Source organism: Bufo gargarizans, chromosome 4 (assembly GCF_014858855.1).
Source record: "Bufo gargarizans isolate SCDJY-AF-19 chromosome 4, ASM1485885v1, whole genome shotgun sequence".
NCBI classification, from domain to species: Eukaryota; Metazoa; Chordata; class Amphibia; order Anura; family Bufonidae; genus Bufo; species Bufo gargarizans.
Genome location: NC_058083.1, coordinates 86,385,270 through 86,410,408, shown reverse-complemented (window position 1 = coordinate 86,410,408; position 25,139 = coordinate 86,385,270). Strand labels below are relative to the sequence as shown.

Below are 25,139 nucleotides of genomic sequence, written 5' to 3'. Positions count from 1 at the left end.
ATCTGCCATTTGTGATGTTTCATAAGCCATTTCCCCTGGTTGGGTGAATCCTCTACGCTGTCCACACAAAGGTCCTGTCTGTAAGATGGCCGCGGAGGCTCATAGTCTAACTCCCAGCACTAAACTCACCACAGTGCAGATGGCTGGTGCTGAATGGAGGAGGTGACGTGTCTGGTCACATGACCCTCCACCAGCAGCCATTTATGGACATGACCTTTCTGTGGACACCACAAGAGACTAAGGGCTCTTTCACACTTGCGTTCTTGTCTTCCGGCATAGAGTTCCGTCGTCGGGGCTCTATGCCGGAAGAATCCTGATCAGGATTATCCTAATGCATTCAGAATGGAGTGAAATCCGTTTAGGATGCATCAGGATGTCTTCAGTTCCGGAACGGAACGTTTTTTGGCCGGAGAAAATACCGCAGCATGCTGTGCTTTTTGCTCCGGCCAAAAATCCTGAACACTTGCCGCAAGGTCGGATCCGGAATTTATGCCCATTGAAAGGCATTGATCCGGATCCGGCCTTAAGCTAAACGTCGTTTCGGCGCATTGCCGGATCCGACGTTTAGCTTTTTCTCACTGGTTACCATGGCTGCCGGGACGCTAAAGTCCTGGCCGCCATGGTAAAGTGTAGTGGGGAGCGGGGGAGCAGCATACTTACCGTCCGTGCGGCTCCCGGGGCGCTCCAGAGTGACGTCAGGGCGCCCCAGGCGCATGGATGATGTGATCGCATGGCACGTCATCCATGCGCACGGGGCGCTCTGACGTCATTCTGGAGCGCCCCGGGAGCCGCGCGGACTGTAAGTATACCGCTCCCCCGCTCCCCGCTCCTACTATGGCAACCAGGACTTTAATAGCGTCCTGGCTGCCATAGTAACACTGAAAGCATTTTGAAGACGGATCCGTCTTCAAATGCTTTCAGTACACTTGCGTTTTTCCGGATCCGGCGTGTACCTCCGGCAAGTGGAGTACACGCCGGATCCGGACAACGCAAGTGTGAAAGAGGCCTAAGCCGACAAGGGACATACAAATCTAGAAAATAAAGCAGAATATCAACAAAGGCTATAATAGTAAGTACCGTACAGTCATCTTACATACACATTGTTTAATAGTAACCAGTAAGTGACCAACCCCTTTAAAGGGGTTGTCCGGGGTCAGAGCTGAACCCGGACATACCCACATTTTCACCCCGGCAGCCCATGTGATATGAGCATTGGTGCATTTCATGCTCCGGCGCTCTCCCTTGCCCTGCACTAGATCGTGCAGGTCAAGGTCTTGTTTGTTTACTCTGGTACACTGCTAGGCAGAGGCTTCCGGCGCTGATGGGCCGGCTTTAGCGCTGCCCTAGCGGTTTTACAATCTAGGGCAGCGCTAAAACCCGCCCATCAGTGTTGGTGACGTCACCCGGCTCACTGCTAGGAGGGAGTCTCTGCCTGGTAGTCCACATGGCGAGCAGAATTTTCAAAAATGCCTTTGGCATGTGGGATTCAGCACATGGCAAAGGAGAGCATCGGAGCATGAAATTCTCATATCACAGGGGCTGCAGGGGTGTAAATGGGGATATGTCCGGGTTCAGAGCTGACCCCTTTAAGCATTTCAACAACAGAACAATAAGAATCTTAAAGATGTATTCCAATTATATGATAATACCCCTATCTATAATTATTAGATCAGTGGGGGTCCTAGCGCTGGGGGAGCCCCGCCAATCTAATAGTTATCCCCTATCCTGTGGATAAAGAATAACATTATATATCCAGAATACCTCTTTAGGAACTGGAGATGCACTGTAAGGATTTTCTGCAAGTAATATGGCTACAATAATGGGCAGACATATACCTGATGAGATCACTGGTGATGTTCTGTGCCGCCATTACTATTTGGTAATCTACTGTATGAGCACACTGCCATATTTAAAAGTTGAAACTTTTTATCTCCATTTGTTTTCAGTGATTCTCTATTCCACTATAGAGGTATTTTCTCGAAAATTATTTTACAAAAATTATAATGGCTTACATTTTGGGCAGTTACTTTTCACTGGTGAGGGGCCACTTTCCTATAACAATTATTTAACTGTAGGCCTATATCTTTAAAGATTGAGTTGTCCAAATATTTTAAACTTCATTTTGTTAGAAAGGTCCCTCTGCTGAAGGTTTCCCACTGCTGATACCCCAAGCGATTAGCTGTAATCTGCAGGGAAACCTGGCAATAAGTATTCATTTTGCCTGCAGCACCACCACAGGGGAAATTAGGAAATTACATGATGTCCATTCTAATCAAAAGACTGTCTTTGTAATGAATGCACATGTCTTGTAGCTGTTCTTGTTCTGGTTAAAGGGGTTATCCAACTTCTCAAACAGCCCCCCCCCCCCATGCTTCTCCCTGAACACGGATGAAAACATCCCGTCTGGGGGGGGGGGGGGGGTAGCAGCCTGCCATTTTGCCGGAGCGGCGCCAGGAGCAGGGTAATTATATTACCTGTGAGGGGCCCGGCACATGGGGGGGCTGTTTGGGAAGTTTGATAATCCCTTTAATTGATGGAGTTCCCGAATGGGAGACCCCTCCTCTCCATTACCTCAGTATTCCCTAGCAGGGTATTTAAAAATACATTTTCTCCCAATAACAACCTCTTGAAAATCCGTCAGCAGGAACAATCCTATTAAACTAGGCATAATGCCTGGTATGGTTGATCCTCCTAAGTAAAACAGCTCCTCAAAAATGTAGATCTGTTGCACCGTTCCTGATCAAATTAATTTTTTATTAGGGCTCATGCACACAAACATATTTTCTTTCCATGTCTGTTCTGTTTTATTTGCTGGACCATATGCAGGAACATTAATTTCAATGGGTCCGCAAAAAAAACGCGGAAGTTACTCCGTGTGCGTTCCGTTTCCGTATGTCCGTTCTGCAAAAAAAATAGAACATGTCCTATTATTGTCTGCATTATGGACAAGGATAGGACTGTTCTATTAGGGGCCAGCTGTTCTGTTCTGCAAAATAAAGAATGCACATGGATGTCATCTATATTTTTTGTGGATCCGTTTTTTGCGGACCGCAGAATACATACGGTTGTGTGCATGAGCCCTTAATATGTAAATATGTGGCCCTGTAAACTTTCCGATGGGTTATAGATTACACTGCTGATACATTCACAGTATACCAACCTCCGCCTCCCCAGCAGCACAGATGACTATTGCTCATGCACCGATTACATCATCCTCCACCCAGTAGAGGTGAGGCTCGGCTTCATTCAGGTGGAGGATGATGTCATCAGCGCATGGATCCTATAGTAAATTTGTATCTAGATTTGTCTACAACAAGGGAAATAGGACCTCATGTCAGCACAAGGACCATTTGCAATATATAGATAGAGCTGTTTATCTAGCAGCCTAACTTATTTGTGCCACCATAGAAGGATTGGCCATAAACGTCCGATGTTGGTGTGGGTCCTACCTCTGGGAGCCACGACTAGCTGAAGGATGGTTTTGTGTTTCACAGCCACTGTGACTGAAGAGGTGGCTGCGCCAGCGTGCTCAGCTATTGTTGGAATTCCCATGTGCGGCCACCTCACCAGTCACAGTAAGATAGGCCCCTTTTTTTGTGATAGGTGCAGGTCCCAGAGGTGGGATACACTTCTATTTGACATTTATGACATATCCTGTAGATATGCCATAAATGTTTAAGATAGAAATACCCCTTTAATGTTGCATTCCTTTGGCCTACCGTATTTCAAATAACCTCGTTATTTAGGAACCGGGTCTGCCAATTATTCTAGCCACATATGTAGCCACCCGTAACACGATTTAAGTGGTCATAATAAAGTCATGATACTATAATACAACTAGTAAAAATAAAATAATAATCCATTCTATTAAAATATGTTTAGATTCTATGGTTATCTATTGTTTGTCTCCAGGCTTTGGAGTAAATCTCAGGTTTGGTCACCCCAACAGTGGAATGTGTAGTACGCAACACTGTCACAGACACATTACGGTCAACAAGAACGAGACATCAGGCCTCATTTAATAGGAGAGTCCAGAATTTCTTGATAATCTTGTCGTCCCAATCTTCCTAGATACAGTTTATAGCCAGCCAAAGCAAAGACACTGACGATGATGACTGCTCCACCTATTAAATCATAGACACTGGGGTACATTTGCAGCACAAGAAGTTGCAGGATCATAGCCACTACAATCTCCAAGTGCTGCACCGTGCTGACCAAAGCTGGGTGGAATTTATACAATGCATAATAGACACCAAGGAATGCTACAGTAGAACACAAGCAGATTGCAAGAAGGTAGCCCCATGTTTCTCCATCCAAGGGTATGATTGGTTCTTGAAGAACAAACATTGTGCAGGCACCCCAAACACTTCCAGTCCATCCAAAGGTAAAAAGAGCAGTCCACATGCTGACCTTCTCTTTGATAGACCTGTAGACTATCATTGACAGTGCTGTGGTAAGGCCAGCCATGACGGTCATGGTGTAACCAAAGGCTTCCTTCCAGACACCAAGAAAGGAGTTTTCTTCATTAACTATATTTGGAATCATAACCAAAGACGCACCAAGTACACTGCAGACAACAGTGATCAAGTCAACATTTGCCATATGTTCATCTAGCAAGAGGAAGGCTAGTACAGCACTGAAGACTGTAGTGGTTGCCCTCCACATTATGGTTCCATTGCTTGGTGGAACAATAGAGAAGGATGTGTAGGCACAGGTAATGGAAATAACGTTGCACACTCCATAGAAGAATAATCGTAGTCTATACCCTGGAGGCCCAAATGGAGCCTCTTTATAATAACAAACCACGATCACAGATAAAACTTGCATAACAGAACGAATGAATATTAACTCCAGTGAGGGCACTTTGGAGCGGTCAGAAACCAATCTTGTAATGAGTGCTACACACCCATGGGCCATTGCGGACCCAAATAGCACAGCCCACATTTTCCTGGACTGAAAGATAGAACTGTCTGCAAAACTTTGTAACTGCTGAGCAAGATCGTTATCGGGATCATCTGCCTGCTTTGGTCGGGTGTCCATAGTCCCAAAAAAGGTTCTCCCCTTCTTTTTGACATCCCCTAGTAATCTTTTCTTTGGATTCTCCTCCACAGAGCTGCCATTGTCTTCACTGGTGTCTTCATATCCTTCATCTCCAGGTTGTGGATAATGGGATGTGTATTTCACTGTCACAGTGTTGGGATGTATTTTGACTCTCTTCTTGGTTGAGTAAGGTTTGGATGGTGACTTATCCATGTCTGTGAATAATAATCTGTAAGGTATACAAATAATAGTTATCACAATAGTACAGAGAATGGCAGGTTCATCTATGTGAAAAGATTATTTTAGCTGTAATAAAATTTACCATTCATTTACTAAATAAACTGTGCGGTATATTAGATTAACCAGCCTACTAAATAGAAAGCTAGAAGGACAAAAGGAAAAACGAATGTAAGTCTGGCTCTAAGCTATAAGCAGACCTGTCTTCTATAACACATCTTCCTCCATAGGCTTCTCCATCAACTCTCCTGTGCCAGGCCACTTCTTCTCCAATTCTCAGATGTTTTAGACCATTTAAAGACTAAAATAATTTTTTTTTGTTATTATTATTGCATTCTACTCGTTTTCGGCTAAAATCATTTTTAATCTGAGTCCCAAGACTCGTGTCTAGTTTTTACCTCCTGACTTAATAAACAATAACAATGAAGCTATGACCAGTGTTTATGAGGTCAGGAGATCAGAGCTCTGCATGAGCTTTGATCTGACAAGACTAGGAATAAACAGAAGTCAGCAAATTGATTTAAATTTAACCCCTGTACAACCAAAACTGATGAAAATCAGGCTATGGACACCTCTGCTCTCTCTGCAACTGTCAGACCCTCTCCACTTTGATTGACAGGGCCAGGCAGTGAAAACAACGCCTTGCCCTGTCAATTAAAGTGTAGAGGGCGTGACAGTTGCAGAGAGAGCAGAGCCCCTGTTGTTCCTAGAGCATCATTTGCATATATTAAAACATCATTTTCTCAGCAATGCGGACACGTATGAACATGGGACCAACAGATGCCTTCAGCTGCCAGGTGCACATACAACAGGTCAGCCAGTGTCATAGGGACAAATCTGCCTGTCTTCTAACCACCCCTTCAGGAAATCAAAACCTTGAGCAGTAACTGCCAGTGAAGTAACAGGTGACCATCATATTATGTTTTGCCATGCTTTGTATGCTGTAATATGCCATGTCCCGCCATCCCTAAATGGCTAAGCTATGTCCCGCTCTCAGGCAGCTGTCTCTGTGTCCATAGGATGCAGAGACAGTTGCTTGTAATGGTGAAGCAGGGAGCCATCGGATTCCTGCTTCACTATTCAGCTGCTGGCGCTCCGGGAAGCAGTGCTGGCCCAGGTATCAGCCTCTACTACTCCTACACAGCAAGCATGATGTGTAACAGTATCCTGCTGCTGCTGCTGGGGAGCGCAGGGTGAGCTGCGATGATATTCATAGGAACTAGGTGAGTATTTACTGTTTTTTGTAATTTTTACGTCCTGTGACATATCTGGGCATAAAACTGTGAAAGGGCAAATCTGGGCATACTTACTGTGATGGAGCACATACTTGGGCTAAACTACTGTGATGGGGGCACATATCTGGGCATAACTACTGTGAAGGAGGCATATCTGGGCATAATTACTGTGAGGGCCACATGTGGGCATTTCTACTTTGTCCTGGCACTATGTGGGGGCATTAAGAGGACTGGGTGTGTATAGTTATGTTTTGGGCAGAGTTAGAGGCGTGGCCTGGTATGAAAAAAAATTGTCCCTCTTTGCAATTTTTAAAAGTTGGGAGGTATGGTCACATGGCCTGGTTGCAGCTCAGTCCCATTCATGGGCCTGGGCTGCAATACCAAACATAGCCACTATACTGTTTCTGGCACTGTACTCAATTAGCTGTGGAGCGCCACTCGCTCTTCAAACAGCTGAATGTTGGGGGTGCCAGTAGTCAGACCCCCACCGATCAGATATTGATATCCTAACCTGAGCATAGACCATCAACACCGAATAACCAGAAAATCCCTTTGATCCAGTTTTGTAACTGAACAAAGTTGCAATTTTTTGCAGAAACCCCCTTGTTCGAAAAATAATTTGCTATATATATATTCCTTTTGCTTATTTACACCACGCTAGGCACTTTTCTGAAAATAGACTGGGATGTGAACAGGAAGGGGCGTTATTATCATTATCAGAAAACTGGTGTAAATTACACGTAATAGATTTTAGTTCCTGGAGCATAGTCATCCTGAGATGCGGCAAAATTATTAAGAGGGTTGCACCTCTATGCCAGCGCAGGGTTTGGTTAAGACTGAAAGGGGGGATTTATCACTTCTGTTGCACGAGAAAAGTGGTTTTAAAAAGTTGCAAGTTGTGACTTTTTGGAGGAAAAAAGTTGCAAGAGCCATTTTTTATGCCGACAGATGCCCTTAAAGGACCCCGTATTCTGTCGTACAGGCTCCATGCACACGGTCCTGCTGTGACTGTGTGGGAGCAATATACATGAGCCAGTAGTTCTAGTAACATATTACTAATAATGTATAAAAGCTCTGATTGTCAGGCAGCACTAGCACACATAATTCTGAATATAAAATTTAATTCCATCTATAAAACTGAAAAGGTAAAAATAGTAGCAGGAAAAAAGAACATTAACTCCTCTTGAACGTAGCCTATTACATGGTCATTACTGCTGACACCTGCTATTAAAGATGAAATATTGCTCCCCGTGTGCCAAGACACTGATGATGGATATAGTAGTGGTTTAAAATGATGGTGGACATTTCAGTTTAGCCCGTGACCAGACATGTCATGAAAGATCAGTCAGACCTGCCTTAAGGGTGTGATTGAAATAGACCTCACTTTATATATTTTTTCATTTATAATCTCCAATTTTTCGTAGCCAGATACCCAATGATTTCTAGAACAAGCGACTGATTTCTAGAACAAGCTGTCTGTACGCTTTCACTGGTATTACCTTCCTTAGGAAAAGTCTTGTGCGCTGCTCTATTCAATACACTTATCATGAATAAGCAACATCACCTAACGCCCCGTTAACCTGCACCCTAAGGTGCTTGTCATCTGGGATACAATACCCCTTATCTTTGGAGATGTGAACATGGATGTACGGCACTAGAAAGAAAAGGGAGTCAGATCAGGCTATAATACATCTGACTGACCTGACATAAGATTAATTATGATTAGGGTGCATTCACACGACCATAAGTGTTTTGCAGTCTGCAAATTGCGGATCCGCAAAACATGGATACCAGCCGCATTTTGCAGACCGCACATGGCCGGCGCTATATAGAAAATGCTTATTCTTGTATGCAATTGCGGACAAGAATAAGACATGCTCTATATTTTTTGCGGGGTCACGGAACAGAACAACAGATTGAAATGAATGGGTCCGTGCCCATTTCACAATATTGCGGAACGGATGCAAATCCAGAATTAGTTTTAGACAAACTGTCATCAGTTTACAGAGTGGCATATTGGAAACTTACCCTGCCAAAGCCGGTTGGCATAATTCATCATTCAGATCCTCACCCTGTCTCCAGGAGGCCTTAAAGATATCCCTAATTGGGGAAAATGTATATATATTCACCAAAGAGATAATAATCAAATGTGCTAAACGGTCACCAAACTCTTCAAAGTAGATCTAGATGTCTATGATGACTTACTGTACTTTTAGAGTATTACATATGGCAATGTAAACAATCTCCTCCGTGGACCAGCCTTCAGTATCTTAATAATAATACCTAAACATGATATATCTCCTATTATAATCCTATAATATAGATACCACAGGTTATATGAATAACTTGTGATGTTTATTATTATTTATTTTATGCATTTATATAGCGCTACTACTGTATATTCCGCAGTGCTTTATGAACATTAGCATCACGCTGTCCCCAATACTTCATTATGACAGAAATTGTTACTTGAAAACCAGAAAACATAATCTTACTAGAACACGGCTGATATGATAAGACTATACTCCAAAATACGATGCGGTCGGTTCAACGAATTTTCCAAAAAGATTTGATTTTATCCGAATTTATTTGTGGCGAATTGTGTTTGAAAAAAAAGTCTATTTCCTGGCTGCAGAGAGCCTGTATAGTGGTGTAGAACACTGTGTGCCTTGCAGTAACACACGTGGGGAGTCTGCTGTGGTAGTGAAAACATACTGTGAGTCCGTATGACATGCAGATGACAGGTGTCACACTTAGAATCACTGCACACTTCACTTATTTGGGCAGTCACAGGGCCAAAACTGACCAAATAACTCACGTATAAACTCAGCCTCACATTTCGATGTTATCGTCAAGAAGAAGCGAACTCCTTTTACACCGTTGTCAGCTAATTCCACATAGATGTCTACAGAACCTGTTCTATTAAACGTTTTCTACAAGTAAAGCACCCCCGACAGAGTGGAGAGGGTGTGAGCAGTAAGATTGTGTTAACGTCATTGATTATTTTGCCCTTCCTCTGATCCGTCAGAACAATAACCCCCCAAAAAACGGATCCTGTCTGTTCAGCATCTGCCTTCACTCGGTCAGCATTTGGTCAGTAATCCATCAGTATTACTAATGCCAAAAAAACAGGACTGGATCCAAAACAGAGATGACACGTGAATAGAATATTTGCACGTCTTCTGTGTTTTGTACTCACTCCTGCTTTTGGCTACCAAATTATAAGCCAATTCTGATGGGACAATACAGGCCTTACAGCTGTTACATAGACAGGACCCATTTTGTGTCTCATTTTTCCTTTTTTCCTATGTGGCCCAGAGACATAGTGTTGACGTGGCAGCAGCATAAGGAGACCACAGAGTGGGGAAGTGGCAGCATCATGAGGGGACCACAGAGTGGTCCTGTGACATAGTGTTGAGGTGGCAGCAGCATGAGGAGACCACAGGGTGGTGAGATGGCAGCAGCATGAGGAGACCGCAGAGTGGCCCAGTGAAAGAGTGGGTGGGTTTGGGACAATACCAGTACCAGCTGAAGATGATGGCTGACAGTAGGAGCACCTGGCAGCAGGTGTGGCATCAGGCAGGTGGCAGCATCATAATAGTAGCTGAAGCAGTTAGCCAGAGGAAACAGGTCCCTTTTGTCAAAGTGTTGGTGTGACACCATGGATGATCTAGTCTGATGCATCAGGCATTGGTGTTTGAAAATCCTGGCTGATCCATGCCTGATTCATTTTCACAAAGGTCAGTTTCTCTACATTTTGGGTGGACAGGCGAGTTCTCCTTGGGGTAACTATGGCCCCCGCCACACTAAACACCCGCTCTGATGCCACACTGCTGGCTGGTCAGGAAAGCTTGTCCAGGGCAAACTCGGCCAGATGTGGCCACAAATCGAGTTTGGCTGCCCAGTAGTCCAGGGGATTTTCGATGTGGGGTGGCAGGGTGCACTCCAAGTATGCCACAACCTGCTGGTTCAGGTTCTGCTCTGTCTACCTGCTGCTGCTGGTGATTAGTGTTGAGCACGAATATTCAAATAGCGAATTAGCGAATATCGCCACTTTGACAATTCACGAATATTTGGAATATAGTGCTATGTATTCGTTATATCGAATATTCTGCATTTGTTTCCACCTGAACACATGATTCCTCTCTGCTTCTTGCTTGTGGGCCAATGAGAAGGAAGCAATGTCAAGTTCACAACAATACTTAGTTCACCAATCAGACCTGCTAAAATGTGAAGTTGCACGTAGTACGAAAAAATATTCTAATCACTAATATATTGGAGCATTTGACTCTATCTGCATATAAAGCTATTCTAATGTTCTGCCGTGCCAACTATTTTCTCCAGTCTCAGGAAACTCATACCAGCTTGAAAAATTTAGCAAGTGACCCACGTCTATTTCGCGTTACGAATTTGCATTACGCAATTTTTACATTGCCGATTTATTACATTAAAATAATCCTGAATTCTCGAAATTCGCAAATATATGATGAATATTCTACAAAATATTCGTGAAATATTGCAAATTCAAATATAGCCCCTGTCGCTCATCACTACTGGTGAGTCGTTTTTTTCAGTAGGCGGGTGAAGGAAACTGCTCATCAGCGACTCTAGACTTAAGTTGCTGCTTATGTAGCTGGTACTGCTGCCTTTCCCCCCCCAGCAGCCATGGCAGTGGAATGTGAGTGCAGAGAGCCCCCCCCCCCGGTCAGACCTGCGTGAGGATGGGTGATGGCGCACATAGGCAGCGGCCAACTGACTACATAGGAAGTCTCGATAGTAGTTCAGTCCTCCCTCTCAGCTGGCTTGAAAAAGGCCCCCATTTTGGACCAGTAGCGAGGTCTAACATGGTGGAGAGCCAGTAGAGTGAGCATGCATCGGGCCATTTGCGTAAGTGACTCGGAGGGACTCCCTGCCTCCATCTCCACTGCATACTGCCACGGTGTGTCTGGGTCTTCTGCCTCATTGCCCTGTAGCTCCTCTGGCTGCTCCTGCTCCTCATCTCCTGTCACCTGTGTAGAAAAACCACCCATTTCTCTACGCATTGCTTGTGCTCGAATGTCCTCCTCTACCGCCTCCTCCTCTAGTTCAGCCCCCAGCCAGATTTAGCAGCATCTGTTCCAGAACATGACGTTGTTCATCCCGTAGTCCTGGCGACTGACAAATAAAGTGGCCTCCTCAAAGGGCCCGAGCAAATGGCAGGTGTCACGCATTAGCTGCCACTGGCTAACATCGAAGTTACACAGGAGAGTACTTCTGTCCGCCTGTATCATCAAGAAATTTTTTATGGCCTTTCTCTGTTCATATGGTCCGTCCAACATATGGAGGGTGGAATTCCAATGGGTGGAAACGTTGCATATCAGCCTATGTTGGGGGATGCCGTTCTGCCACTGCAGCTCAATGAGGGTGTGCTTTGCGGTGTACAAGTGGCTGAAGTGCATGCAAAGTTTCCTGGCCATTTTCAGGATGTCTTGCAGATGGGCAGCAGACTTCAGGAACCGCTTTACAACCAGATTGAACATGTGCGCCATGCAGTGCCCATCCTCATCCCTCCTTGTCGCAGTGCCGACACTATGTTCTTCCCGTTGTTTCGATTTTGAGTTGTCGAGGAGAAAGCCAGGATTAAATTGCTTGATGAAGGACGCAGAGCAGTTCCTCCCCTGTGTGACTCCATTCACCCAGGCAAACTAGGTGCAGAACAGCATGACACTGCAGTGCCCTCCATCGTGTCCCTGCAGTGGAGGCTGAGGACATGATGGAGGATGAGGAGGCAGAGGCGGACATTGTCGCAGGACCAACGGCATGAGAATGTGGAGGTGGAAGCGGCATCACCTGGCCAAGTTACTGGTGTGGATGGGCAGGAACCACATTTACCCAGTGGGCCGTAAATTACATATATTGTCCTTGACTGTAGTTATAGCTACACATATCGGCACTGCTGTGCACTTTGGCAGACACAGACAGGCTCAAGGACTGGCCCACCTTCTGTTCTACATATGTGTGTAGGGCTGGTAGTGCCTTTTTGGCAAAGAAATGACTGCTTGGGACTCTGCACCTTGGCTTAGCACAAGCCATTAGTTCTCTGAAAGAGGCAAAGTCCACCTCTTGTAAAGGGAGGGACTGCAGCACCAACAACTTGGCCAGCAGCATGCTCAGCTTTTGTGCCGATGGATGAGTGCACGCATACTGTTGTCTCTTGGCAATCGTTTCAGTGATTGATTGCTGAAGGAATGACCGACGCGGAGGAGAAGGAACAGGAGCATTGGGACCAGCAGATGATGGGAAGGACAGACAGCTCCCTTCGGCTGAGGTGGTGGAACCTTGACTGCATGAAATTTGGTGCGTGCCACTGGGTGATGCAGCGGTTGCTGCAGCAGGCTGGACCACCATATCGGAGCCACGGTTCTCCCAGGCCACTTTATGGTGACGCTGCATGTGTTGACGTAGGGCCGTGGTGCTAACATTGGCACCCTGGCCACGCTTCACCTTCTGCCCACCAATATGGCAAATGGCCATGTACACTTCCTCCGGCGGCCTAACAAAAAATTGCCTCACCGCCGAGTATGGAATTTTCCACCCAACACTCCATGCTGACTGCCTGCTACCGCTGGGCCAGTTGGCTCCTGCGAAGCTGGTGGTCTACCCCGGGCACTTTTAGCTCCCGACCTCCCACTGCTGCCACCCTGCTGACTCACAGCCAGGCTGCCACCCTGCTGGCTCAGCCGCTGCCTCACGCGCAAGCTGCCACCCTCTTCTCCTGATAATGAAGCCCCTTCTTCACCTGGCTCACAAGTGCGATCGGCTACATCGTCATCATCATCCGCTACTGTCTGCACGTCACTGATGTCCCCCTCATGGTCTTAGGGCCAGGAGCCTGACCGCTCGCAATACCTGCTCTGACATGACTCTCCTCATCCCTACTTGCCCGCCCACCGGAGGAAGTGGTGGATATCTCCTCCAGATCTTAGCTGGGCAGTAGCTGCTAACTGTCCTCTAGTAGCTTGTCCTCGCTGAAAAGTGGAGCCGAGGCTATGTCATATAATACTTCTTGTGCTGAGTGAACTAAAAATGACAAAGGAAGGTTCAGGACAGGTGGGGCCACAGGGCCTGCTGCCAGGCCATGCCAAATAAGCATCGTGTCAGAGGAACCCAGCGACTCTTGTCTGGGCAAGTCTGATGTCACTTGCGACAAACTCGAAGACCGAGTCAACCATTCAAGCACCGCTAGGTTGCTGGTCAAGACACGGCCGCTAGTTGACACCCGGATTTCAGGCCTCTCGCTGCTGCCACCCCCCCCTCAGGGCTCCAGATGGCGACTAAAATGGTCGCCAATGCGACGTAGAATTGCAAAATGGCGACAAGACTTTGTAGTCTTGTCGCCATTTGCGCCTAGACCCTCCGCTGCTCTGGCACTTTGAGAAGAGCGGGATTTCATACAGCAAACAGACGGCAATCCAATAACAGAGCTCCGCACAGTACAGAGCTCTGTTATTAGTGAGGAGGCTGCTGATTGGTCATAGTATGATCCGCGGTCTGGCCTGCCATTGGCTGCTCCTCTCACACCACCCCCATTCTCCCGCGCTGAACACAGGAGCAGCTTGCTCTTCAGTCATGAAAACAGGGAGCCGCTCCATGCCGACTGCTCCACAGAACAGGTTAGCTTGAGATGTTTTTCAGCGCATACTTAACATTCCACAAACAGTCGCAGTCACCCCTGCGCTGCTGCTGCTAAAGGCTAATCCTTATGTCTTTACGACCCTGATAATACTCAGGGGGCTGCTGCTGATGCTCCGTGTGAGCTCCCTGCCTGGGCTCACAAAAATTATCTTAAGGGAAGAAAAGGGTTAATAGGAGCCCCGCTATGGTCAAGACACTAAAAAGCCAGTGAACCATATCTCTTTCAATAGTCTGTGCTTAGTAGGAGGAGATAACCTCCCCTCCTACTAAGCACGGACTTTTGAAAGAGATATATAGTTCACTGGCTATTTAGTGTCTTGACCAGCGCGGGGCTCCTATTAACCCTTTACATACTGATGATCACCTCGCCACTTGCTAATGTCTGCCGCTGCCCAGTATCTACCCGCCTACCTAACTCTCACCTGAGGGGTTAATAGTGGCGGATAGCAGCGCGCAGTCATAGAGGCTGGGTGCCAGGTATGGGATATGGCCGGCACCCGCAGCCTGCGTTTGTATTAAGCATAAACTATATTCATTGGTGGCACAGTGCACTAAACCCCCAACCCCAGTATTATCCCCAGTATTATAAAGTAGAATCATTGGTGGCACAGTGCACCCCCAAAGTATTATAATTATTGGTGGTGCAGTGCGCCCCCAACTCCCCAACCCCCCAACCCCCAAGTATTATCATTGGTGGCAGTTCTGATCGGAACCCCAGCAGTGTAATCCTGGGGCTCCGATCGGTTACCACAGAGCAGCAGGGAGAGTGTGAAGTCCTATTCACCCTGATAGAGCTCTATTAGGGTGAATAGGACAAGGGATTAAAGATCCCAGGATCTAGCCCCTAAGGGGGGAAATAGTTATTAAAAAAAGTAAAAATAAAAGTAAAAAAATAAAAATAATATTAATTAAATCACCCCCTTGCCCAATTTTACATATAAAATATCTAAACAATAAAAAAAATTACATATAGCCACGCCCGAAAAAGTGCGAACTATTAAAATGTTTAAAAATATCTCCTATGCGGTGAACGCCGTAACAGAAAAAATAAATAAAAAACTTGCAATTAGCCATTTTATAGTCACCTTGTCCCGACAAAAATTAGGTTCGGACTGTTCTATTATGGTCCAGATGTTCCATAAAATCTGGAATGCACGCAGCTTTTTTGGTGTTTTATTTTTTTTAACGTGGTATCAAGTATCGCAATACTTTTTTATGGTATCGAGTCAAAATTTTGGTATCGTGACAACCCTAGGTAAGACATGTGTGTTTTTTAGTTTTTGTTATACCGTAATTATATGTATTTTAAATTTGGCGACAAAAAATTTAAATTTGGCGACTAAATTTTTCAGGTTAGGAGCCAATGGCTCCTTGATATTTTTTTTAGTCTGGAGCCCTGCCCCTTTTTCTGCTGCCTGCGATAGAAACATTTTGGCCACTGCCCGTTCCTGTCACTTTGGGGAGTGGGGAGAACCCCCCACAGTACAATGTCAGATATAAGGGAGAAGCAGCTAGGCCAGAATGCCGGAATCAGGGAGCAGGTCACCTCCTAAAGTGTCCCTAATCCTCACCGTATGAGTGGACCTGAATGGTAGGACGGCTCATACCAGGATACCTTTGGCCCTGAGTCGCACTGATAATCCCTCACATAGGAGCAGGGGAGAGACGACCTGTTCTTCCAAGACACGGATGAACAGGAGTCTTTAATGGCCTAGCAGCAGGGAAAGGAAAAGACCATATGCAGCAACAGAGTCGGCAGGTAAGAACACCAGAAACACACTTACCTGCCGCAGCCACCACGACTGGAACCCGTGCAAAAGTACAGGTGCCCACACACCAAATAGGACACTGTACAAACAGCAACACACACAGGTATCCAGCACTCCTGATTCTGCCTGGGCCTGAAACAGCAAGGTGCACTGCAGCCCCAGGCAGCACTGCATACAGACCTATGGTTCACTCCTCCGGGAAACCAGCCCCCTTCCGGAGGTACAACACACACAGGGTAACATCTTGCACACATGTAAGGGCAAACACCAACAACATCCCAGACATGTAACAACAAACAAGACGTACAACAAACTCTGAACATAAGCCCACACCAAACATACAGCAAGTGAGGTTGGGTACATAGAGGATACAAGGGAGACAAAGGAATGCCATCGCAGATGACATTGATGTCCTACAAGGTGGCCCTCAAGGACTGGGCAGATAGAACACCCTGGACTGGAGCAGAGCTCCAGCACCAACGACAGCTGCAGTACAACTGACTCCAGCTAGGAAGCCACAGGAAATAAAAGCCAAGTGACCACACCCAGTCAGGGAGTTAACCCTTACAGCACCAGACAGAGGGAGGCTACAACTTAAAGGGGAAGTGCACACACAAGCATAAAAAACAACCCATTGCCGCAGGCAACAGCCTGTGTGGCAACCATGTCACGGTGCACACAACAAAGGCTGTGACACTGCCCCTGCATGCTATAACCGCAACACATTGCCTAGGGCAACTGCAAGCATGGCAAAAGTGTCACGGCGCACACTGACATACTGCATGATAAAATAATTAAATTAAAATTTAAATAATGCCCCCCAAAAAAGGCTGTAGTACAATGTTACTTCACTGTTGAATGGCAATTAAGACATACTGTGTATATATATATATTTTTTTCTGATTAATAAACTCCCCCCCCCCCCCAAAAAAAAATTATCACAATTCACCACAGAACGGCAATTAAGACATATTCTTTTTCCTATTTCTACACCTCAAAATTTCTACACCACGTAAATGACTGTAGTACAATGTAACTTCACCGCTGAATGCCAATTATGACATGTATTTTCTCCTTTTTTTTCCTATTTCTACACCACAAAAAAAGAAATTTACCGCAAAACGGATGATGGGACGTACGTATATTTTCTTTTTCTACACCATGTAAATGGCTGTAGTACAATGTAACTTCACCGCCGAACGGCACTAATGATAAATATATACATATATATATATTTATTTTTTTCCTATGAATACACCCCCCCCAAAAAAAAAGTAAAACAATGTAAAATTAACGCAGAAAGGCTAATAGGACATATATATCTTTCCAATTAATACACCCTGTAAATGGCTGCATCACAAGCAAGGTTTGCTGGAATTAGTGATGTAGCATATAGTGCAAACAACCTATAAGCATTTTGGATCCCCAATAAGTGCAGCATGGTGTAATAGAATCGCTTCTATTGCAACGTGTTCTCCTTTTAAAGCGTAGATCAGGGATGCTCAACCTGCGGCCCTGCAGCTGTTTTAAAACTACAACTCCCACCATGGCCTGCTGTAGGCTGATAGCTGTAGGCTGTCCGGGCATGCTGGTAGTTGTAGTTTTGCAACATCTGGAGGGCCGCAGGTTGGGCGTGCCTGGCGTAGAAAATACCTCACTATCCTTTTCCTACACCTTGACTAATCTTTCCCTGAATTTGTAAATCTTTTTTTTTTAGCACAATGAAGTCTTTCCTAGCACTGTCCCTATCGCCTGCTGACGTCTCTCCCTGCACTAAGTACACTGGAAAATGGCTGAATCAAAGATGGCTGAGGCTATTTATAGGGCTGTGACATCACAGGGCTGGCTGGCTGCTGATTGGCTGCATGCATGGCATTGTGGGTGATTCATCATTCCCAGAGTTCTTTGCTCCGTGACCTCACACGTGCAGCAGCCATTTTAGGAAAAAATTTCATTCGTTACCACAAAGTATGAGGAAATTCGGATCGAATTCCACTTCGTCAACTTCGATTCGCTCATCTCTAAAGGCCATGTTCACATCTGTGCTCTTTTTTTCTGTTCTATTCTAGGAACAGAAAAATGAAATAAGAAAATGGCCACGTCAGATGCTGTATTTCATATGACGGAAGTGCCTCACAAATCACATTGATGAGTTTACGTCAATGGATCCAAGCACATTTACAGCATTGGCATTGGGAACCAGGTAAGTATGGTCAGCACCATGGCATTGAAGTGGGGGGGGGGTCTTAGATAACCCTTTTAAGAAAATGATGCCTGAGTGAAAATAAGTATCATATGTCCATGTAGCCAATTAAGCCTATTGATTGTTATGGATGAGCCATACACTGCACATGGAGCAAGAAGAAATGGAGCTGAGCCTGTAATGTGAAAAGTGAGGGTTTATGGCTGTTCACTGACTACTTCTAGTTCTAGGCTATTGCCATACATATTACTGTTATAGTTTTGCATAGACAAGGGTCAATATTTGATTATCGTTTTGTCATCCCCAATAACTTGATGGCTACAAACAATAAATTCTGTACAATGTCACAAAAAAGTAACCAGTGTGACCTGGATTCTTCCAGTGAGACCTCATGCACGCAACCATATTTTTGGTCTGCATCTGATCCACATTTTTTACAGATCGCATGCAGACCCATTCATTCCCATGGGGCGACAATAAATCCAGACAGCACATGGATGTTTGCCTCCATATAGCATTGTATTTTAACCCCCGTCCCTCCACTGATCATGCCGAACTGTGATTATTTAGGCAGGAAAGTGCAGTGTCCCACTACGTGGCCGTGGGCACCGCAAACTTGTTTTATTGTGTATTAATGTCTTATATTATGCCTGTATATTGTATTTAATCTCATGTCATATTCTCCCATGTCACAATGTGATTCTACATGTAAGATCCTTTACACAGGCCTAGTTAGGGTGCACTACACTAGTTTCTCCACAAGATGGGGCAGTGTTTCTATTATCTAAGCCTCACAATATGACTTCAAACCTGAACTGGTCCATAAAAAGTGGGATTTTGAAGATTTCTGAAAAATTTCAAAATTTGCTTCTAAACTTCTAAGCCTTGTAACATCCCCAAAAAATAAAATATCATTCCCAAAATGCTACAAACATGAAGTAGACATATGGGGAATTTAAAGTCATCAAATTTTTTGGGGGTATTACTATGTACAGGTCCTTCTAAAAAAATTAGCATATTGTGATAAAGTTCATTATTTTCTGTAATGTACTGATAAACATTAGACTTTCATATATTTTAGATTCATTACACACAACTGAAGTAGTTCAAGCCTTTTATTGTTTTAATATTGATGATTTTGGCATACAGCTCATGAAAACCCAAATTTTCTATCTAAAAAAATTAGCATATTTCATCCGACCAATAAAAGAAAAGTGTTTTTAATACAAAAAAAGTCAGCCTTCAAATAATTATGTTCAGTTATGCTCTCAATACTTGGTCGGGAATCCTTTTGCAGAAATGACTGCTTCAATGCCGCGTGGCACTGCTGAGGTGTTATGGAGGCCCAGGTGTTATGGAGGCCCAGGATGCTTCGATAGCGGCCTTAAGCTCATCCAGAGTGTTGGGTCTTGCGTTTCTCAACTTTCTCTTCCCAATATCCCACAGATTCTCTATGGGGTTCAGGTCAGGAGAGTTGGCAGGCCAATTGAGCACAGTAATACCATGGGCAGTAAACCATTTACCAGTGGTTTTGGCACTGTGAGCAGGTGCCAGGTCGTGCTGAAAAATGAAATCTTCATCTCCATAAAGCTTTTCAGCAGATGGAAGCATGAAGTGCTCCAAAATCTCCTGATAGCTAGCTGCATTGACCTTGCCCTTGATAAAACACAGTGGACCAACACCAGCAGCTGACATGGCACCCCAGACCATCACTGACTGTGGGTACTTGACACTGGACTTCAGGCATTTGGGCATTTCCCTCTCCCCAGTCTTCCTCCAGACTCTGGCACCTTGATGTCCGAATGACATGCAACAGTCCAGTGCTGCTTCTCTGTAGCCCAGGTCAGGCGCTTCTGCCGCTGTTTCTGGTTCAAAAGTGGCTTGACCTGGGGAATGCGGCACCTGTAGCCCATTTCCTGCACACGCCTGTACACGGTGGCTCTGGATGTTTCTACTCCAGACTCAGTCCACTGCTTCCGCAGGTCCCCCAAGGTCTGGAATTGGTCCTTCTCCACAATCTTCCTCAGGGTCCGGTCACCTCTTCTCGTTGTGCAGCGTTTTCTGCCACACTTTTTCCTTCCCACAGACTTCCCACTGAGGTGCCTTGATACAGCACTCTGGGAACAGCCTATTCGTTCAGAAATTTCTTTCTGTGTCTTACCCTCTTGCTTGAGGGTGTCAATGATGGCCTTCTGGACAGCAGTCAGGTCGGCAGTCTTACCCATGATTGCGGTTTTGAGTAATGAACCAGGCTGGGAGTTTTTAAAAGCCTCAGGAATCTTTTGCAGGTGTTTAGAGTTAATTAGTTGATTCAGATGATTAGGTTAATAGCTCGTTTAGAGAACCTTTTCATGATATGCTAATTTTTAGAGATAGGAATTTTGGGTTTTCATGAGCTGTATGCCAAAATCATCAATATTAAAACAATAAAAGGCTTGAACTACTTCAGTTGGTGTGTAATGAATCTAAAATATATGAAAGTCTAATGTTTATCAGTACATTACAGAAAATAATGAACTTTATCACAATATGCTAATTTTTTTAGAAGGACCTGTATTACAGAAGTAGAGAAACTGAAACTTTGAAATTTGCTAATTTTTCTAATTTTGGGGTAAATTTTTTATTTTTTTATGCAAAAAAATTAACTTTTTTGACCCAATTTTAGCAGTGTCATAAAGTACGATATGTGACGAAAAACAATCTCAGAACGGCCTGGGTAAGTCAAAGCGTTTTAAAGTTATGAGCACTTAAAAGGGACACTGGTCAGATTTTCAAAAAATGGCCAAGTCCTTAAGGGGAAATAGGGCTGAGTCCTTAAGGGGTTAAAGTCAAAGGATTGCAGACGGCCATACTTAAGGGATTCCCAGGCACCTTTGCAACCAGGTGTAGGACACAGCTTCCGGCATCCACACCTCCAGTTTAAACCCTGAGGACAGATAGGCCATCTGTCAGAAAATACTGGAAAATAGAAGTTCAAGGATTCAGAAAACCACCTTCAAGTCAGGTTAGAATCAGGCGAGAGTTTTTACCAGCCAAAGACTTTTATTTCTTTTAAGCCTAGTCTGAAGCAGTAGCTTTCTTACATATATACTGTATATATGGGACTAAGAGCCTGTTTTTATCTGAGGACTTACATTACCCTATCCCCATATGCATGAGACTGTATTTCATACATGGATGTACCAAAGACTGTTTATTCCTTGGATGTAATGTTACTAGGAGCAACGTTCAGTAAAAGTTCTAAGTTGAATTTCACCATCCTTGTCTCAGTCTTCAGTTCCTCAATTAACACTACAGTAAATGGTTGTACCACCACAAAAGGTACTGGCATCACGACTACAAGGGACTTTTCCATAGGCACATTAATACAGACCATCAAGGGCACCTCGAATCACCATCTGGCCTGTGTCCCTTACACCAGAGTGTGTCCCAGAGAACAGGGCTGCAGGGCTGCAGAAAGGTGGTCACTTCCGGTAACGAATTCTTAGGCTGTGATTAGGGTACAGCTATGATTTAGTCTTATTTTAAATCTGATTTAAGCTTTAAAACAAGGCCAATATCACAATACAAGCTACCATATATCACCAGTTACAGTTCTTAGAAACAGGTCACAGGGAGAGCTGCATATGTCTCCAGTTGTAATCTCTTGATCTAGATGAGCTAGCACAATCTTGATCTTGTTTAAAAGGTTAGATTTTCAGCCTTATAACCAGACTAAGATCACATCTCTAGCTGATACAAAGCCTGAGATATCCTCTGAATAGGTCTTCAGTATTTGATCGGTGGGGATCCGACACCCAAGACCCCCACCAATCAGCTGTTTGAGAAGGAAACGGCGTTCCCGTAAGGATAGGTAATCAGAATTAAAATGTCGGAAAACCCCTTTAAAGAAAAATGGCTTTCCCCACTTATGAGTCATTTCTTTTCTTTCTCCATCGCCTGAACTGATCATTCACCCTGAATTTACAGCTAAAATCCATAGATAAATTGGACTATCAGCTTGCTTAGGGATAACTTTACATACTGCCCATCCTTTTATGGGATAGGAACTATCCTTTAAGGAGGAAATGTTGGCATTATCAACCCTGCTAAACTAAGCATACTACTGTTGATCCTGATTAAAATACTGCCTGGGTGGTGAAAATCTGTTGCGCTGTTACAGCACGACCACACAATCAGGTTTCTTCATGCAGTTTTGGAAGCCAAAACCAGGAGTGGATCATAAAAGTAGAGAAACTATAAAGGACAGATAAAACTTCTGAGCTTTTTTTAAATTCACTCCTGGTTTTGGCTTCTAAAACTGCATCAGGAAACTTGACCGTGTGGTTGTACCCTAACTGTGCAACCGATTTTCACCATCCAGGTATCATGATCAGCAGGATCAACCCTACCAGCAGAATGCTTAGTTTAGCAAGGTTGATAATGCTGACATCTCCTCTTTTAAAGGTTGTTCCTATCCCATAAAATGATGTCATATCTGGTCTACTACTGCATTTCTTTATTAATTTTACGGAGCCACTGTGCAGGGAACTGCAGCAGAGCACCATTCAAGGGGTTTGTATGAGAAAAGGCATTCCATAAGGGATTCTGCAGCGCGATTTGTTTCTGCACATTTTGCGTACCATGGATCCTTTTCAACCACCCTGCCACATCAACTCCCGTCAGTGTAGACTCGGAGATCCCCAGACCTGCCATTCTTAGGGAACCTCATAGTTTACTACAGCAGTAAATGCCATATAGCATGTAGTTTTCTCTATATGTATAGGCTTTCCATAGGCATCATAATCATGATTTCCATAGGCATCATAGGTATCATAACTTATACTAGAATTAGTAGGAAAACTGCTTCTAGACCAAGCACTACAAAAAACTATCAGCCTCTTAGGGCCTTTTTACATGGACATACCAAGCGGGCGCTGAGTATGAGGAACTTCATCGCCGATCAATGCTTTTTCATTTGCTGCATTTACATCATTCAGTCATTATTACTAGGGATGAATGATTGGTACTGTGATTGTTCATCCCTATACAGTTCTATTGCTTGTCAGCATCACTTCCAGATGTGCTGGCAACAAATGATGATTTTAGGGGCTACATATCAGCCAACAAATGGCATCACATATAAACTGGACAATAATCAGGAACAAGCATTTGTATAAATGTTAGTTCCTGATAATTGCCCGATAACCTGTCCACGTAAATGCATCTGCTCATTTGGTGACCGGCTGCACCTTTTTTTCACCGTAAGTTGTAAAATGTTTTATTTTTTTTTATATTGGCAGCTTTGGGATCTGAAAACTTGTGCCGTGCAAAAGGGCTGGGAGCCGCCTGCTAAGAATTTAGAAACAGGCCCCTAAAGCCTGCTGTGGACCACAGGTGGAGAAACTACAAACCAGGTGAAGGTTTTTGTTCTGTGGACTTTTTCATGGGGTCAACAAACACCTAGACTGCAAAATGTAACTTTTTGTTATGTGTGAATAAAACACTGAACTGTTTAAAGGGGTTCTGCAGTTTGTTTTAACTGATAATCTATCCTCTGGATAGATCATCAGCATCTGATCGGCGGGGGTCTGACACCCAGGACCCCTGCCGATCAGCTGTTTGGCTCTCCAGCAGCGCCACGGCCTTCTCACTGTTTACCGCAGGCCCAGTGACGTCACGACTAGTATGAACTGGCCTGTGCGTGGCTAAACTCCATTCACTTGAATGCCTTCTCAAACAGCTGATGTCACGTGGGGAGTGGGGAAAACCCCCACTGTACAATGTAAAGGGATAATGGGTAGCTGCTAGGCCAGTACGCCGGAATAAGGGAGCAGGTCACCTCCTAAAGAATTCCTAAATCTGGCCCTGTTCTCCTAACTGTATGAGCCGACCCATAGAGGTAGGAGGGCCATACGTTGGAACCTCAGAACCCTGAAATCCCTGAATTTCCCTGAGGTTAGGAGACAGGGACCAGAGACAACCAGGTTCATCCAAGACACGGATAAACCGGAGTCTCCACAGGCCTAGCAACAAAGGGAAAAGGAGAGACCATTCACAGCAAGAGGATCGGCAGGTAAGAACAACAAGACAACTCACTTACCTGCCGAAGCCTCCATAACTGGAACCCATGCATCAGTACAGGAGCCCGAACACACAGCAGGTCACAGTACAAACAACCCACACAGGAATCCAGCATACCAACTCGGCCAGAGCGCCCCATGCTTACACAGTGCATGGCAGCCCCAAGCAGTGCTGCAAACAGGCTACAACATACAGGGCAAACGTCAAACATACATAAACCCAGACCTAAAAAATAACAAGTGAGGTAAGGAACCAGGAGCAAACATAAGGAAAGACAATTTATGTCCTATAAGGTGTCCCTCAAGGACTGGGCAGAATCACCCAGGCAAGGAGCAGAGCTCCATCACCAAACAAGGCTGTAGAACAATTGCCCCCAGCCTGCAAGCCACAGGTATATAACAAGCTTGCGGCCACACCCAGGACACACCAAAATCCCCACTAGCTAGAAGATTAACCCCTAACACACCAAACAGCAGGGAGGCACACCTTAAAGGGGAATTGCACGTTCAAACCAAAAACTACACGTTGCCACTAGCAATGAGTCTGCACGGCAAACGCGTCACGGTCAAACAACAATATGACCGTGACAGCTGATCGGCGGGGGTCCCGGGTGTCAGATGCTGATGATCTATCCAGAGGATAGATCATCAGTTAAAACAAACTGTAGAACCCCTTTAAGTTAAATACTTTGTGGTTGCCCCTATACTGCGTCCGCTAGCCTGTCTACCAAAGCAAATCCCCACAGTATCTAAGGCATCTCTCCCTTGGGAGAGGTGCCTGTGCAATCGTTTTTTCTAGTTTGCTAGATCCTGCAAAGGTGCAATAAGCAATTTGTCTGCACATGTACCGACTTCTGCCTGATTCCGGATTTCTGACCACCTGCCCTTTGCACTATTTCATGGATTTACACAAACTCTG

The 25,139-nt window shown here is 44.8% G+C and overlaps 1 protein-coding gene across 1 annotated transcript; it reads right to left on the bottom strand.

The window, feature by feature from the left end:
• Positions 1–4,014: 4,014 nt before the first annotated feature.
• SLC35G2 (solute carrier family 35 member G2) lies at positions 4,015–5,253 on the bottom strand. The gene has a single exon (XM_044292583.1). The coding sequence runs from the start codon at positions 5,251–5,253 to the stop codon at positions 4,015–4,017; it is 1,239 nt and encodes a 412-aa protein (XP_044148518.1).
• Positions 5,254–25,139: the final 19,886 nt, after the last annotated feature.

Coding starts and splice junctions, on each gene's coding strand:
- SLC35G2 (XM_044292583.1), bottom strand. CDS start 5,253: ATGGATAAGTCACCATCCAAACCTTACTCAACCAAGAAGAGAGTCAAA.